Here is an 18468-nt window from a genome sequence, read left to right as displayed (position 1 = left end):
CTATATAATATGTATATATATATATACATATCAAAAGCGTTACAACTGCTGTTGTTTCCCTACACTAATAAAGATTGAAATTAGTCTTCTTCATTAGACTAGAGTAGTATCATGCATGTGGTCAGTTTATATGAATCACTTCAGGATGCAGTATCTCCAGCTGTGGGGAAGTGAAGAAGGCAGGGAAGTGTGTGTGCATGTAGAAACGGGAGACAAGAAAAGTAATACCTTTTAAAACCCCCAAAGCAGTCACTTGCAGTTACCTGACCATTAATTGATTTGAAAAGAACAGAAAGTCTGCTTAATTTCTGCTCCAAAGGCAGCAATGGAATTTGGTCAAGAAAGAAAAAAAAGTCATGGTCTGGGACTCTGAACCCATGATTAACCATACAGATGATGAAACAACCCCGTATCTTGTCTACTTCTCAGGACCGTGTTCTAGCCATTATTGGTAAGTGGATACAATTCTTTCGCCATGTCACTGGCTGAGTTTACCACCCTAAATATATTTACATAAGATAGAAAGAGGACTTTTGCGCTGCTGTAGAATGAAATAATGAACAGTAAGATTTATTTATGTTATTCAGAGTAGACTTTTTTGTTTCAGCATATTTTCCTTCAATTTGCAAACACAACACTATCCGTGACCCCAACATTGCTCCATGAACTACTAAGCAAACATCTAGAAGTTGAGAAGATGAAGTCCTAAACTGTTTGGGATAAATACTGTTTTTCCTAAAAACCCTTTATTCTGATGCCTAAGTATGTATTCCAGTGCCAGATTTCAGACCACCAATGACATTTGTATCCATAGTTTAGAAAGAATGAAAGAAAATAATTTGCTGGAATTAAAATATGTGAAAGCATTTTATTAACTATGAAATGTTTTAAAATGTTACTGCATTTTAATCACTTGCTGCTCACTTTTTAAAAAATCTTCATAAAGACAACCTATTGAGCTTCCCATTGAGATGATTACACTTGTGTGTGTCTTTTCTAACCATCTGATATCTTGGCAGCACATCAACTTTCAGTGAAACAGAAATCAAATGTGTTTCGTTAAAGAAAAAAAAGCCTCCAAAATACATCCTCTCTTAAATAAGAGAACATATAACAAATATATCATTCCTCTAAATGTGACATAATGCATTTAAAAATTAGTATTGAGTGTCATAAAATCATAGGACAGTTCATGGTGGAAGGGCCCTGAGAAGGTCTCTAGTCCGATGTCCCACCCAAACCAGGGTTAGCTATAAGGTCAGACCAGGTGGTTCAGAGCAGGGCTTTATCCAGTTGGATCTTAAACATCTTCCGTCTGGTCTGAATCTCTCTGTATTTCAAGTTATGCCTACTGTCTTGTCCTCCTGTCACTAAGAAGAGCCTGATTCCATCTTCTTGCAAATCTCCCCATAAATACTGGGGTGTTGATGTTAGGTGACCCCAAACCCTCCTCTCCTCCATGATGTCCTGCTGTCTCATCTTCTCTTTACAGGGCAAGTGCTGCAGCCCCTAGCCAGCTTGGGTTCCTTCTGCTGAACTCACTCCAGGTTATTGATGTATTTCCTGCCCCAAACTGGACATTGGAAGGCTATGTACTGTCTATGACACAATGGTACTTTTCTTTTCTTAAAATAGTATTTGTGCCCCTGTCACAGCCCTATTCAGAATGCTTGCATTTAAAACCCATCAAAATGCCTCAGCGTCCTAAGAGATAATTTCCTAGAAAATAAAGACCTTCCTAATAGCATTATTACCCTTTCTTATGCTGGTTTCTACTCAGTGTCCAGCAAATGGAAGCCTGACAGGAGAAGTAAATTGGTGACCATAACTCTGATGAATATTTACACCACAGAGAACTTCACAACTGACCAGTGGTGGAATGAACCAGCTGAAGCTGCATGCTCTCAGGTGCTGATGCAAGCACTTTCCAGATAGACTGAGGTTATTTAAAAGGCACTTTTCCCAGCTCCTCTCCAATATTTCTGTTCTCCATCCTTTTAGTTTTCAATGATAAAGACATAAGATGCTTGTTTGTCTCTTTTCTCCTACTTCTATAATATATATTAGCGCAAGATAGAATGGTACTTCACACGGCTACAGCTAATGCTGGCAATGAGTGTCTGAAGATACATTTCATGCATATGCTGGAGTATACTTCACAATAACCATAGGCTGCATAACTACAGGGATTTACTGAAAGCCAAGACAAGTGTTACTCCAAGTTGTCTACAGAGCATTTAAAAAACTTCCCCATGGTTTATTACTATGGCAGATTAAAATAGTCTTTGAACACTACTGAGACTCGTTACGCACGGTGTTCACAGCTATGCCATCTTAAAAGAGATGCTGATTTTTGCATTTTAGAGTGCTGCTTCCCTAATTAAACTCCCCTCAAAAAGGAGAGGGGGAGCGAAGGGAGGAGAAACGATTAAAAAAACCTTTCTCCCTCCTGTAGATGCAGCTGTCATTTGTGTCTTGCTTCAGATGCACACTAATAGAGAGTTGCTGACTACTTATTTTATCACAATTGCACATTTTATTTACACTTTATTTTATTTTATTATATTTTATTACAACTTTTTAGTACTTCTGGTTTTAGTCTGAATAGTAGCTGTGAAAACTAGTGTTGATGGTATTTCTTTTATTGTCTCAGTGTTGCCCAAATCAAATGGCCTCACTTCAGAGGTAATAGGATATGTTGTTTCTGTTTTGTTTTGTTTTCTATAAGCCGATCCTTCAAATTCTGTACAGTCTGGGAGAATCACATTATGCTGACTCTTTCCCTTTAATATAAGAGTTCCAGAGGTCACAAAGCATCTACATGGAAACTCCCTTGCCTTCACTGAGTTTCAACAAATACAACCAACAGAAATATGAGAGAAATGGCACTGATGATACACACAACCTTTTAGCAATCTTACTGTTGCTGTCTGTACTCTGAAGAGGAAAATATGTTTAAAATGTTACAGATACTATTTTATAGACAGAATCATAGAATCAGTAAGGTTGGAAAAGACCTCCAAGATCATCTAGTCCAATCGTCTCCCTACCAACATTAGTATCCACTAAACCATGTCCCTAAGTACCACATCCAACCTTTCCTTAATCACCCCCAGGGATGGTGACTCCACCACCTGAATTATAAATATTATGGATATGATTTAAGGAATTAAGACCTAAGTACATGGAACAATGAGTAAATATTAATATAATATTAATAATCACCTTTATACCATGGCAGGGTGGGGGGTGGAGGTTAAAAGACTGTCCAGAAAACTGCAAATTATCATTTTTGGCATTGCCTTTTTTTTTCCTCTCTTTTTTTATGCATTTTTGAAAAAATATATAACTCTTTTCTCTGAAGACAAAAGACAGTGTATCTATATATTTCTTCCTGAAATTCAACTTTCTGTTCTTAACCTTTTTTCTCTTCATGGATCTTCCCTAAATATTAGACAACCAAAAATCTAATGCAAAGCAAAAACGTCTCTCCCTACTTTATAGTGGTTCTGAAAAATGCCGAATTTTAGAAATCTAGCTTTGCTGAACTTCATTACTGGGGCTAAAGATCTACAGAACCTCAGAAATTCATTATGGATATAGGAAATCATTCCAGTTTTGTTGCGTTGCCTTTATAACTTGAAGACTCTGTACCAATATTCATTCTCATCATTTGCATTTAAAGAAATGGAGTCCAGTCATGCAAGGACTCTGCATATGGAAACAGAATCAAAATCAATGGAAACTCTATTTAGGAGATTTGCAAGGATATAATCAATGCTGAAGAGTCATGACAGAGCAGTATTGCTGGAAAATAACAAGAGCTTTTATTGACTTAAAAAAGTCCCATCAGTACCTAACTATAAGTAGTGCAAAATAAACTGCATAGATACCACGAGATATGCATTCCGTGCATACAGACATTTAAAAACATAAAAACATTTTGGATGACTAAGAGCTTTTCATCTAAGAAGAAGCTTGACTGTTACTACTTCCTTTAGATACATGAATTGCAAAGACAGAAAGATATGAAGACTACAATTACTCACTCCAAAGGAAAGATGTTCCAAAATTTGTAGTCTCCAAGGACAGTGCTGTGAACCTGTAGAGTTGACTGCTCTCATTTCTGTTGATCCCACCAGCAACCTTGTCAATGTGGATCGCCACATTCTGTGCTGACAAGCCCAACAGAGACAATGGACTTTGAGGAAGGGAATAGCCATAAGCATAGCCTGTATATCATTATCAGCTGTGATTGCTAGTCTTTTAAAGGTGACAGCCAACATGGCTTCAATAAGGGCAAATTGTGCCTGACAAATTTGTTGGCCTTCTGTGGCCTTACAGCAGTGGTTGATAAGGGAAGAAGAACTGACATCAGCTACCTGGACTTCTGCAAAGCATTTGACACTTTTCTGCATGACATCCTTGCCTCTAAATTGCAGAGACATGGATTTGACAGAGGGACTACTTGGTGGGTAAGGAATTGGCTGGATGGTCACACTTAAAAGAGCTGTGGTCAATGTCCAAGTGGAGACCTGTGATAAGTGGTATTCCTCAGTGGTCTGTACTGGGACTGGTGCTGTTTAACATCTTTGTCAGTGACATGGAAAGTGAGATTGAGTGCAGCCTCAGGAAGTTTGCCAATAACACCAAGCTATGTGGTGTAGTTGACACACTGGAGGGAAGGGATGCCATCCAGAGGGACCTGGAGAGGCTTGAGAGATGGACCTCATGAAGTTCAACGAAATCAGGTTGCAAGGTCCTGCATCTGGGTCGGGGAAGTTCCAAGCACAAATACGGGATGGATGGAGAATAGATTGAGAGCAGCTCTGAGGAGAAGGACCTGGGCTGTTGGCTGATGAGAAACTCAATGTGAGCTGGCAATGCATGCTTGCAGCCCAGAAAGCCAACCGTATCCTGGGCTGCATCAAAAGAAGTGTGGCCAGAAGGTCAAGGGAGGCGATTCTCCCCCTCTACTCTGCTCTCTTACACCTGCAGTACTGAATTCAGTTCTGGGGCCCACAACATAAGAAGTACATGGACCTGGAGGAGTAAGTCCAGAGGAGGGCAATAAAGATGATCAGAGAGCTGGAGCAACTCTACTATGAAGACAGGCTGAGGGATTTTGGATTGTTCAGTCTTGAGAAGAAAATGCTTGGGACAGATCTTACAGCAGCCTTCCAGTACCTTAAAGGGGGCCTACAAGAAAGCTGGAGAGGGATTTTTTTACAACAGCATGCAGTGATAGGGCAAGGGGTTTGCTTGAATCTGAAAGGGTACTCCAACAAGTGGACAGAATAACCAGGTTTTGGTCATATCTTAATGCAGTATGGGATCTTTGTCTGGAAGAAATATAACATCCTGCATGACAAGAGGAATACACGAATTTATACTGTGATCACTATATTTAATAGCTGCTGATGGGATTTATTCCTATGAAATCTCTACTCCTATTTCAAACTCATTTATAATTTTTTCCTTCCCAGTTTAATGATGCACCTCATGGTAAAACTGGAAAATTTACTGATGCTTCTTTTAGACCTACAGAACAGTAATGTAATGATATATTTCTGCACTGTCGTAATGTGAGAAAAAGGAAGTAAATATCTCCTTATTCACATCTTCAGAGCAGTTTTGCAAGATGCCACACTTAAATGCAACATTGTTTTGCTGAACCATTCAGTGCTATAACATTGTCTCCTCATAGCTTAACAATATCCCTGGACAAAAGTTTTTAAAATTACATTTTCTAGTGGCTCACCAGTAATTCCTAAATCAGCTGTGGTGTTAAGAAACAAACAATGACACGTAAGAATGAGAATTAGCACACCAAGCTCTTGCAGACCTGGGCAACCGTGATAGACAGAAGAAAGATTAGTTCAGCAAGTTGCTGAACGGACTTAATTTTAAATGTTACTAGTTTAATCCCAATTTTAATATTATTTTCCTTCTCATAAACCTTAATTTATTTGTGTTACTGAAAACATACCATGACTCAGCCATCTGTGATAGATTACTATAGATTTTTGAATCTGCATTAGTGCATCTAAGATAAATGACTTTTAATATGCTTAATTTCAAAATATATAAAGTGTTTTAAAATACCAACATTTATTTTTAACAAATTAAATTATATTGACTTTTAAAAGAAGTCCTGCCTTGGAAGAATTATAATTTAAATAGTTTTCAGGAATCATTGTAATGATTTCCTACTTAAAGCTAATTCTCTTGTGAATCCATGGAAGACAAAACAAAACCTGATTTATGGGATCTACACTGTGCAATATTATCTATATACAAGCTGACATCTCAAGGGCTAAATGGTGATTTTCTATTCTTTAAATTCCTTTCAGGAGGAAGTTACACTAGCTTATCCAAATTAAATTATGAGTTATACGTTTGTGAAGTGTATTACAGTCTTCTAGGGATTTACATGACACAACTCATTTCACCTGGACTTTCAACTAGATTAGAAACAAGAACAGGATTTTTATTCAGCAAGTTTGTACCATTTTTCCACCCATCAAAGTATATTTTCAAAAAGTGAAGTACCATGTCATTCATAATTTCTGACTACCTGAATAATGCAAAATGAAAGGTCAGAATGGACCCATTATAGATGTCTCACCTAAACTAGAATGTAGCCATTTTTATTTTCAAAATGTAGCTATATTTTTTCCTCTTATTTAATCCTTTTAGAAATGAAGGACTGAAAAACAGGATTTTTCAGCTGTGGACTTAAGACACCTGAACACAAGTCAAAATACATGGAACCTGCCCTTTGATAATAATGTCTCTGTCTATATGGTATCTCATTACTTTCAGTTATTAACAGATAGTAAATGAAAACTAACTTATTTTAAGTAATAAGACAACACAGTATTCCTGTAACAAATTATCCCATAACACGCACCAAACAGATTGAATACAGATGATTCATTCATCTATGATAGCATAACTACAGACCCACAGACCGTATCATCTATCACCCATCTAGTGGAACACCAAATGAAAATACCTTCCAACTCACAGTTATTTGCATAGCTTTCTTCACAATGAAAGTCTGCTCACCACTGAAAGCATGCCCTCATTAATTCTGTCAGTTGACATCAAACAAAATTTGCAGAGCAACAGACAGACTTCATACATTTCACTGACCTTCCACATAAAATGTCCAACATGGCACAATTCTTTATATAACCACCACCTCTCTGCAAAACCGCTATACCTGCAAGTAGCTCCATAAGCACATGAACCCCACTATACACGATTCATGATTCTCACTTTTCTGTACGTGGGAAATGAAATAACTGCTCTGCAGTGAGCCAGGTTGTTTTCTTGGCAAGAAGAAATTCAGATTGATCACTGGAGCAGCAAGAGGCCTAACTACATGTTGTGTTTTTTTTAGTGTACAGGCATATATATTCCACCTCAGACATTAGGAGCAAGGATTTTCAAATATTCCTCTAAGGTCAGCATATATCAGTTCCACATCACTTTTCACCCATACCAAAAAGGAATCAGAACAATAGATAAGAGTATCATTTTAATACCTTCAGGTCTACTTTTTGCACATGTTCAGAAACTCTCAATTTTATTAAGAGAATCATTTTTATGTTGATCTGGATTAATTTAATGTATATAAATAGATAGACATAAAATCTTCATCATCAACACCAATACTTTCAGGTTTGTAATAATAAAGACTGTCTTCAGATATATCAAATAGGAATCAAAATCCTATCAAAATCCTAGTCAAAAAGTTTGTTTCTTAGCATAACCAGTCATCTGTTTTAGTAAGAAATATCCTAGTCAGACACCTGCTTGTGGTTTTATTACAAAAATAATATTTATTTTAGAAAAAATTTGCCACTTTGTTTTTTTATTATCTAAGCTTTTGCTTTACCTAGTCCTGCAAAAAGTATTATTTACATTGTCTACACATACAAACAATTAAGGGACAATGGCATGTAAAAAAACCTTAAAAGTTGTAATAGCCCAATAATGTATTCTTCAGCTAAAAACAACTTTCTACAGATTAAGCAAAAGACTCTGAGACAATTTCCATGTGATCAGATAGAAAAAAAAAAAGAAAGAAAGAAAAAAAGAAAAGAAAATAAAAAGTACATTTGAATTACTGGTATTAATATTTCTAACAATAAATTAACCTAACCTGTTTTTACAAAGACAAATGAGAATCATCACTCAGTCTTCTATACCCCCATGTGATACACTAACCTACAGGTTCTTACACTATTCTTCACACACTCTCAGCTATTATGCTCCAACACCTTTGTCCACTTGGCCAAGAACACCCACAGAAGTTAACAAACAGTTCAGAGTTTTAAGGCATTTGAATGTACAGCATAATTAATTTCCTATAATTGGAATTTAAGTTATTAAACATCTTTCATATTATCAAAATTTCCATTCCGTTTCAAAAATACAGACAAATAATGTTCATAATATAGAATATTGAAAAGTAACACTTGAAATTATTTTCTATTGCAATCTTTTTCTGACATTGCTACAGAAATTAATGAGGAATACTGAATTACGAATACCAGTCTTACCACTTATAATATCAGCAATAATATCAACGATATCAAGGAACGAGTACTTTCTTTAGGATATAGGTTTACTCAGATAATAGGTTTTGACTCAGTAGCACATGTTATTCCTATGTTTTTATTTCTTTTGTGTGATAGCTAGTCTTAGCTGTAGATATCCATAGTTTTTGAACATCAAAATCTTTTCTTAGCATTTATTATTTCAGCCTTTTGCTTCAACAGAAATGTCAGAATTTCTTTCTCAAACTGAGATGTTTGTGAATTTTTTAGTAAAACAAAAGTGATATGGACTGCAAAAGAAAAAAAAAAAAAGGCACAGACATAACCCACAGAGCCCAACAGCCCGTCAGTGCTGCCATTAACTAGGGCTCATTGAGACCACACTCAAATTGTTGATTTGAATTGCAGCTGCCAAGTACTTCTTAAATATTCACTACACCAGAGCAAGAATCATTATCCAAATGAATTGAGTCTCAGACTGCCATATTGTCTAAGAGCTCCCAGGGTCATTCATATCTTAGTGTGGGAAACTAGGGATTTACCATCCCAGCTCTGTGCCTATTCTGTTCTATACCTGGGAAAAAGAAACCCTTTCAAATAAGCGTTTTCATCAAAATGATACTGTTTCCACAAAAACTTTTGATTTACATCTACTAGTAATTTATTTCCAATCAGCCCCAGTAGGAAGGGCTATCTGTCAGAGTAAACTAAGTCCTGGAGTACTCGAGAGTCTACTCTTTCTGCAATTCTTTTTCTGATAGAATAATTTACTCCAAACCAGTCCCACCATATTCCCTACAGATTCCTACAGACTGCAGGAAAGGCAGTCATCTGTGAGGGTTCTTTGTCTCAAAAATAAAGGAAGAAAAAGAAAAAAAGGACCCACCTCTCCCTCCCCATCCCCCCCCACCAAAAAAAAAAAAAAAAGAATATCTGACCTTAATTTGCCAGCCATAGTATGACACAGCAGCTGGACTCTCTAACTAAAAAACCGGAGCCCTATAATCTTATTTAAAAAAAATGATGTATGCTTACCTGCCTGGATATGTGATATTCTAAGAAATAAGCATTATTTGCACACATGTACCTTTCATGAGAGAGTGAGTAGCTTTGTGTAGCATTTCTCCTCTCATTAAAAAGGAGACAGGTACAACACTGACACCCTGTTAAGGACAGATAGAAAGAAAATACTAGAAAGTTCTCGTTGTCTAGGATACTGATTTAAAATCCACTGAAAAGCTGCACTATTCCTACAAAGACTCAGAGACTAAGGCTTAAAATACTTACTTGATAATGTCTCCTTCAAGAGCAATCACTCGTTTAATGATCTTCTGTTCAGGGTTTCTAGGAGACCTGAGACAGGGGATAAGGTTATACAATCAGTAATGTTCCCGTTGTTTTAAGAAAATGAAAAGAAATTCCACAAAGAAATAGACACTATTAAAGTTATTAGGAGATTCCAAGTTCTCCTTGATATAGCATCAATCATGATATTCCATCCTGAAGTGAAGCTACTGTAATCATTCTCATTGCAAACCATCATTGAAGAGCAGATACTGAAAAATGACCTGCATACGAACACTACAATAATCAACATACCTTTTATCATGAAAAATATACTTCACATCATTAGAAATAAAATGTCCCACTATTGAAGAAGAGGGTACCTTTGCAAACAGGTTCATATGTTAAAACCCAAATTCTCCATGAAACTGTAACATCATATTGTGTTTAAACATGAATGTCATTCATTCACCTTGGGAAAAAAAAATAATAATCCCTATGTTATATTGATATTTATCACTAATTTAGTTAAACCTTGCCTAGGGAATTGTGGAGAGTTTAAAAAGACAAGTAAAATTTTCTCCAGCTATCAAGGATTCTTAATATAATACCAAGCTTTCACTTCAAGTTATGAAATATATGAATATACTATACTGAGTGGATTATGATCATGCATTACATAGTATTACAAAAAACAAAGTTGAAGTTGCATGCCCAGTCTGAATAGTCCAACTTTCTGAATGTATATTAAGAGATAGGAAGATTAAGAGATAGGAACCCTAGAAGTGTTATTCTATTTCAGTTTAATGATAGACTAACGTAGACCCATGTGCACCAAGGACTTTCTTTCCTACATACTTTACGTCATTTTCTTTTATTTTTAACTTTTAATTATTTAACTATGCAAACTTAGTAGAGTGTTTTTATGTTATTTTAAAAAATCTTTTTATCTGCTGCTTGTATATTGAAAAGGCAGTGAATTTTTTGATTTTCTGCTGATGCTCAGGTTCTTTATATTAGACTCCAAGTACAGCCTGCTAGCAATGCAATAACAAACCTGTATATTACAGGATTTGTGCCTGAAAACATTGGCCATGCCATCTTCACAATGTAAATTTGAGCTCACCTCTGGTCAAGAGGTAGCACACTAAGACTACATTTTCTTAAAAAGCAAAGCTGAGATTAAAAAACTTGCTTTTAGTGACTTCAAGACTACAGGCATTTGCAGTTCACTTTCACTTCCAAAAGTTAAAAAGAAAAATTGTTTCAGGTGAATTCAAAAATAATTTTTTAATTTGAATTCAGAAAGTATTCCAAATGTTTCAATAGTTTTACTTTTGTGTCAATATATTTGCAATATATTTATATTTCAACGTAATGAAATAAAATTAAAGGAGCATAATTTTGAATTTCAAAAGATCTGATATATTCACTTTACAGTTTAAAAACCTGAAAACCCTATTTTCACAAAGCAGTGTGGAACAGTGAACACGAATAAGGACCATATTTTGATTCCCTAGTCAGCACTGGAATTTTCAAGTCATTTTTGTGAAACATTTACAGTAAGATTTTATTTAGTATAGATTTTACCCAAAGAGCTGTATATTCCAGTTTACTCTTCTCTTTCATCTCAGGCTGAGAATACACATTTTTGTAATATTTTTACATTTCAGTCTTGGGCAGAATTAATCAAGTTTTAGATGTTCATATGATTCAAATATCTGGAGGATCCACAGCACTTTCTCATGCTGTTTCCTAGCAGGCTTCAGTGCACGCTCTAGCAGGCGTTGGCCTTCTCTCATTCTAAATTAGAGGGCAGCCTAAATAAGAATGTTTTATTATTACATGCTATTCTACATTTAAAATACTTGTAAAAACTATTTCATTGTTAATTATCATTTATACACATATACTCAGATTTTAGCATTTTCCTGTAAAAATTTAACTAATGGAAATAACACATACTGTTTGTGATGAATTGTGCATTTGTTAAAGACTGAATGAAAACAAATTTTAGGTTCACTCTTTCAAAATTCTGTCCTGTTTTAACACTTTACTTTCAAAGGTTCTTTGAAATGTCCCATGTTAGCATTTACACTTGATTAGCACTTATATATTGTAGTGAAAGTACTAACATCTCCCTTAATTTGCCTTCATTCTGAAACACACAAACAAACAAACAAGCAAACAAAACAACATCACCAAAACAACACCTCACATCTTTGAGGAAGACTAAACATGTCTCTGAGATATGAGTTCTAAAGTATGGGTAATTTTCTGCTACTAATGACATATTTAAACAAAACACATAATTTATCAAAAAGACTTAAAGGAATTCCTTCTAGATAGTTATTATAACTCATGAATATTTTTAATATTTGAAGCCAGAATAATTTAAAATAAACTTTATATTAACATTTTGAATCAAAGTCATGAAAATGGCAAAGGAATGGTAAGAGAGGGAGTAGCAGGCTCACAACCACTTTTAAATCAAGGATTTTCAACAGGAGATCAGAATGCTTTGTTCAAGAGCCACGTTAAATAAACAGGAGGTGAGAGAGACTAGTTCTAAAATGATGGATATCGATGCCTTCCTGAAAGGTGCTTAGTTTAACAGTGGGATTTCATTGATTATGGAAATAACAATAACATGCAGACATAGGCAATTTCTGTCTTTGAAATTTCACCATATTCAGCTACAGATAAAATTAAACAATAAAGTGGGGAAAGAAACAAACAACCAGTAATCTTTTAGTACTCCTCTCTCACTAATATCTGCATGAGATAAGAAAAAATAATATTTGAAAATGGGATTTGTTCAAAACAGAAGGAAATAGATGAAAAAATGAAAGAAACTGTTGATCTACTTCTTTGCACCGCTCCTAAATTACACTGTTTCTTCATTCTCCTTACATAAAAGGTCATGTTCAGACAAGTTCATTTCAAACAATATTGCGTGGGAAGAAATGAGATTTCTAACACACAATGACTATTTTTCTCCCAAAGATGGCATTCAGAAGATATAAATATCATTAATATGAATTAATAACAACCATCCATACACTTAACAGACAGATCCAGATCTTATGTTTCACAGAGGGGTCAGTTTGGACACATCTTAACCATTTTCTAAATCGGTCTCTAAAACAGTTAAGTCCATATTTTCCCTAGTAAATATACTTTCTCATTTACATAAAATCGTTTCTCACTATGCGTGAATTAGGGACAATAGAGCAAGTAGAAACAGTCAGGATGACTATGAAAATCTCAAGCACATTACAAAAACTAATGCTTAAGTAGCAGGTAGCAACACATCAGGAATGCACTAGGAAAAACATCTCTGGAAAATAAATCCACTTGCTAAATAGAGATTGAATTCTATTCCACTTATAGTCACTTTTCCTTTTTTTGTAAAGAAAAGTAGAACAGGCAAGTCTAGCAGTGTGTCTCTCAAGTTTGATGATAATTCATTGTTAACAACTTCTATTTAAGCTGAACTATTATTTTTTTTTCAAGCACCTCAGAAGAACAAACACTGTAATACAAAAAGAAAGCAATGATCTCTGTAGCATCCAAGACTGATAAATATTTTAGATTTTTATCTGTCAAAACAATTCTTTAAACTTCACCTACAGATCACCTGATGGCTGGCTGCAAATAACAGAACAAAGGAGAAACATCCTCTCTGTCTGAAACACCATTTGTTGATGGGACATTTCACTCTGCCTTAGCAACAATTTCTGATTTGTTCGTAAAAGTGAGCTTATGCACGGTGCAATGCAGAAATCCCAGCCTCATTCACAAAGTCATGAATAATGACGTCAAAATCCAGATTCAGAGCTTTAAGGTAAAAAATAAATACCAAGGGAACACTAGACGTGGTATCTATTTGTATTCAGTTTTCCAGATGCAGCCTTAGCAACTCAGTATAAGCAACCTGACATAATTAATTTCTAGTAATAATCCTAGCCTTCTCCTAAACCTAGCTGGATATCCTAAACCTGTATGTTTGTCTTGCTCTTTCAGCTGTAGAGCCATCATCTACACACAGCTTTAATTAAAAACTAATGAGCAATTCCACTACAGTAAAAGAAGAAAAACAAATGCCTATGCCATCAGGACATCATTAACTTTGGATTAAAGCCTGTCATGTTGGGCAACTTGTTTGAAAAGGAAATAAGCGAGTTAGGTTAAGTAGAAGAGAAGGTGGATCACCCCAGCAATTAGGGCAGATTCAAATTTCTTATGCATCATCAGCAAGTACTTTAAGATACAATATTCTAATCTCCAGCCTACACAGTATTCTGGCACTTTTCTCTCTCCAGCTGATACTGGTGGGAAAAAAAAAATAATAAAAAAAGAAAAAAAGAAAACAAAAAAGAAAAAGGAGAATACATAGGAACCTTATCCTGCTTACACACACATTAGATTCAAAAGTTAAAAGATATGCTTTAGAAGTAGAGCTATAAAGAGCTCAATTTCCTTATTACCGAATAAATAAATAAATAAATAAAATAATTTCAGAGCTAAAGATACTGCATATCATCATGGGAAGAAAATATTGAGAAAAGGAAGACTGGTGAGACAGTTACAGCTAGGTTTTTAAAGTGGTACATCCCCAAAATCAGAGTCTGAAATATACTGATAATTGACAAGTTTATAAGAAGAGGTAGTTTATTGAGGAGGGGTATAACAGTTGCTTCTCTGTTTGAAAGCAAGACCTTGTTCTATTTCAGGAAAGTACTGACAACCTTTTAGAGTTATTAGCTCTACTCCACTAAAACTGAAACACTGATTATGTTTTTATTTAAACATACACTCCTACAGAAAACATAAATATATACATACATACACACATGAACAAGTACACATACATCAGTTTATACAAGCATGCATTCTTCTATGTTCATTCTTGTATTGGGGAACGTACAGTGTAGGATAGCAGTACTACAGAACACATTTACCTGGAAAACAATTGGAAGGCTGATGACTCTCTGAAGTCTTGCTTTCCTGATTGAATATCTGAGTACTTCAGTCACAATATTACTTCAAAACTTTTCCCCTTCCATCATTTGGATTATTTATTTACTCTAATGGATATTGCCTAGCACAATTTTATATAACTGCTCCGTTAGCTAATTAAAATTTGATCTATAATTAAATTAACGTAGCAATTCTACTTTTTGTATGTGTTACTTAACCCTTTGATTTGTCTAACTATATTGTCTAACTATATTCTTCTCAAAAGTGCTCACAGCAAATCATGTTAAAGAGCTTAGACCTGAAATTTCTACAGGCTTTTCTAGAGGGAGTACGCTTTGGGCTATACCCTAAGATCCCAGCAAAATAAGTGAAGGAAAACAGTTAATTCATTTCTACTCCCCAGAGGGATATATTAACATGTGTACCCAAATACTATATGATATAATTCCCTGCCAAGCATGCTGTCTCTGTAATAAATAAAAAAGGAATCCACTGATCCCAGATAATGTTCAAACACAATGTTTGATGCTCACACAGCAGACACACCAAAAGCAATTATAAACAATTATACTTTTCAACACATATTAGCACAATAGTTATCATCAGAAGACAAAAATTTGACTTGAATAGCTACAAAATTTAACTAAATAAATACTACTTCATACTACTTCACTACTTTCTTCCCTGAATGAGCACTCAGAGTTTCTAGGTGCATGTGCTGGGAAAAGATGTTATACCGTGAACTCATCATGAAAAAGCAGCTAATATGTTTTAAACAGCTTGAATTGAATACTTTGATGATCTAGAAGTTTAATTTTACCTATCCATTATCTTAGTCAACCTGTTTAGTTTCTTTGTGCTCACTTTTGAAAATTCTTTGAATTTTGATACTGAGCATTTTACAAAACAGGCCATTGAATGGTATTTATTAATAAGTTGAAGTGAAAGGTGCCTGAAGTTTGTGTTGTGTTTAAATTTATCTATTTACATGCATATACATGCATATTACTGTTAGCACATGGTTTTATTTTTCTATGAGATCAAAGGAAGATGTTTAGGCAGCAGATAGAATTTTGCCTTCAGATTATTCAGTTTACTTCAGATTGAGATTTATGTGATTTGATTACCATTTATATGGAAGTGACTGAAACAATGAACACTGTTTTGTTATAGCATGAAAAGACTGAAATAATGGAGAACATCTCCTTCACAAACATCATTTCCACTTTGATTCACATCATTAATGCTAGATAATAAGGTTTCAATTCCAGAAAACGGGATGAAGGGGGAACTTTTGAGATCTTAATCTAAAGCTGTGATTCAAAGCCATCCATTCAATGACCTCTTCATTTCCCAAAATTCATTCCTGTCTGATTTGAAAATTCCAATACGGTTACAGTTTACACTTCTGGGCATTTCCAAACCTGCTGCAGGATGAAAAATTAGTTGTTTATCTCCTTCTTGAGCCTTCTGGGGATCCAGAAAATAGCCAGAGCAGTAACTAAAATGTAGTTGGAGCCCAAAATAAATGGCACTAATATACCTACAGAATTGGGTACAATTCAAAGTACAATTTTGGTGGCTTTATTTTTAAACCATGCTTGGAGGAAGAGGAAAAACAGAGGTAGTAGCTATCTCATCTTTATTTGCTGGTTTTGCTTAATAAGACAAAGAGGGTATTCTACTTGGTTGAATCATACACTAGATAAAGATGTTTATCATCAAAAACAAGATCTGTGCCCTTGGTCAATGAAGAAGGAGCTTCCCATTGTCAGCATAGTAGCTGATGCTTAAGCTCTGTGCAGTGGGAAATACGTAGCAATATCCATTCTTTCATCACTCCTAGTACAATAGCTAGGATAAACAGATCCAGCAGATCTATTTATAAAAGTTGTATAAGAATACAAATTTACCGAATATATGCACATATTTTCTAAATCAAAACATTTTAATACGTTCAATTCACTTTTTCCCAATCCATAAGTTTTGTTTTAATTCCATAATTTATGCAGAGAAAGATCACAATTAATAATTTGACTTAAACTTAATTTTTTTTTTTACCTCATCAGTGAATATTTAATTTCTTTCTAGTCCCAGCAGATACTGAATACAACAATAAACATAATATTTAACTAATAATATCACAGATTCTGAGACAATTTTTACATTGTGGAAAATAGCACAATATAATAGCAGGGGAAAAAAAACTGACCGCACTTATTTCTTTTTTGCTGTCATTCCTGCTGCCATATTCTGTTGTGTAAAATTGCTTTATTAGATGTTTCCAGTAATCAGGGCCAGTATCTGTGCTCAGTATTGACCCACCAGAACAGATATTGACCAACCGGATATAGTGAAGAGCCACCAAAAAAATAGTAACAGAAGAGTAATGTAACAGCAGTGGCTTATGGAACTGGGTTTGTGCAGATGAGAGATGAAGAAAAAGGTTTAATTACTGCTCTCAACTATCTGATTGATGATTAGAAAGAAAAGAGTCAGACTTTTCTGAGAAGTGCACAACAGAAAGAGGAAAGGAAACAGCATGAGTTGCAGCAAGGGAAATTCCAGATGGACACCAGAAGAAAAAAAATTGAAAAAAAAAATCGCACTGCATGTGGTTCAGCTGCGGTACAGGCTTCACAGATAGACTGAGAAACTCAGAGATGCTCAGAGCTTGACTGGACAAGGCTCTGAGAAGTCTGACCTAACTTCATAGCAGACCTTGCTTTGAGTGGTTGGTAGGCCTAAATGATCAACAGTGGTGCCTTCCAACATATGCTATTTTGTACTTGTAACTATGCAGAGCCTTTGGTCCCATTCAAATATATGAAGAATCATGATTCTGATACCTTAAAAAACAACAAAAACAACAATATGCAGGTTCTGCATGCCAGAAGAGATCATACTGATCATCTTAATGCCTACGGATCCCTTTTTGCTTGTCTTTTTGAACAGTACTAATTCTACCATAAAGCATTGTATAGAAGGTTATAGAATCATCTCAAACATTCTGAATGACAATGAGTCTATCATCCAGATAAATTACTTCAAAGTTTAATTATCCTTCCTATTAGGAAATCGCATCTGCATTCAAAATGGAATTTATGCAACTTCAATTTCAAGTTCATGCCTTCTCCTCCAAGGCAAAAAAAACACTCAATGTTTTATTTCTTCTTCATGCAGAAAGATTTGGGCACAACAATTTTCTTAGATTTCTCTTGGATACATCAGCTCCTCAAGCTCCTTAGCATACAGTTAGTTTTCCGATTCCAGAATCATTTTTATGACCAGGCTTCAAACTTTCTCCAACATTTACAATTTCTTCATGGCACACAAACATGAGAAGATTCAGCTGGGTTTACTACTATACTTAACAATAAATTTAGGAGAGTAATCTAGCATTATTATGTTGGCTTAATGCAAAAATTCTTTCCTTTTTTCCTTTTTTATTTTCCATTAATTTCATATATTCAGGCAATAAGCTCATCTTTTTCATAGTAGGAACTGATGTTAAGAGGATACAAAAAGTAACATCTAAACTCTTCTCTGAGTAAACTGCCTGCTAAAACAGTTAACCAATATGTTTTGATTACTACTTGTACTTCACATTCTGTAAAGTGATATATATCTG

The 18468-nt window shown here is 35.0% G+C and overlaps 1 protein-coding gene across 11 annotated transcripts in view; it reads right to left on the bottom strand.

Moving 5' to 3' along the window:
* Nucleotides 1-18468, bottom strand: part of IMMP2L (inner mitochondrial membrane peptidase subunit 2) — a 465930-nt gene that overhangs the window by 144408 nt on the left and 303054 nt on the right. For 10 of the 11 annotated variants that reach the window (XM_066991682.1, XM_066991687.1, XM_066991732.1 and 7 more), the window contains one exon: nt 9858-9923. The exons of the other annotated variant lie outside the window; for it this stretch is intronic. In XM_066991682.1, coding sequence (XP_066847783.1) covers nt 9858-9923 — 66 coding nt within the window. The remainder of the gene's footprint in view (nt 1-9857; nt 9924-18468) is intronic. 11 annotated transcript variants of the gene reach the window in all.

Source organism: Anser cygnoides, chromosome 1 (genome assembly GCF_040182565.1).
Source record: "Anser cygnoides isolate HZ-2024a breed goose chromosome 1, Taihu_goose_T2T_genome, whole genome shotgun sequence".
NCBI lineage: Eukaryota > Metazoa > Chordata > Aves > Anseriformes > Anatidae > Anser > Anser cygnoides.
Note: the sequence above shows the minus strand (reverse complement) of the source record. Positions and strands in the feature narration are given on the sequence as shown.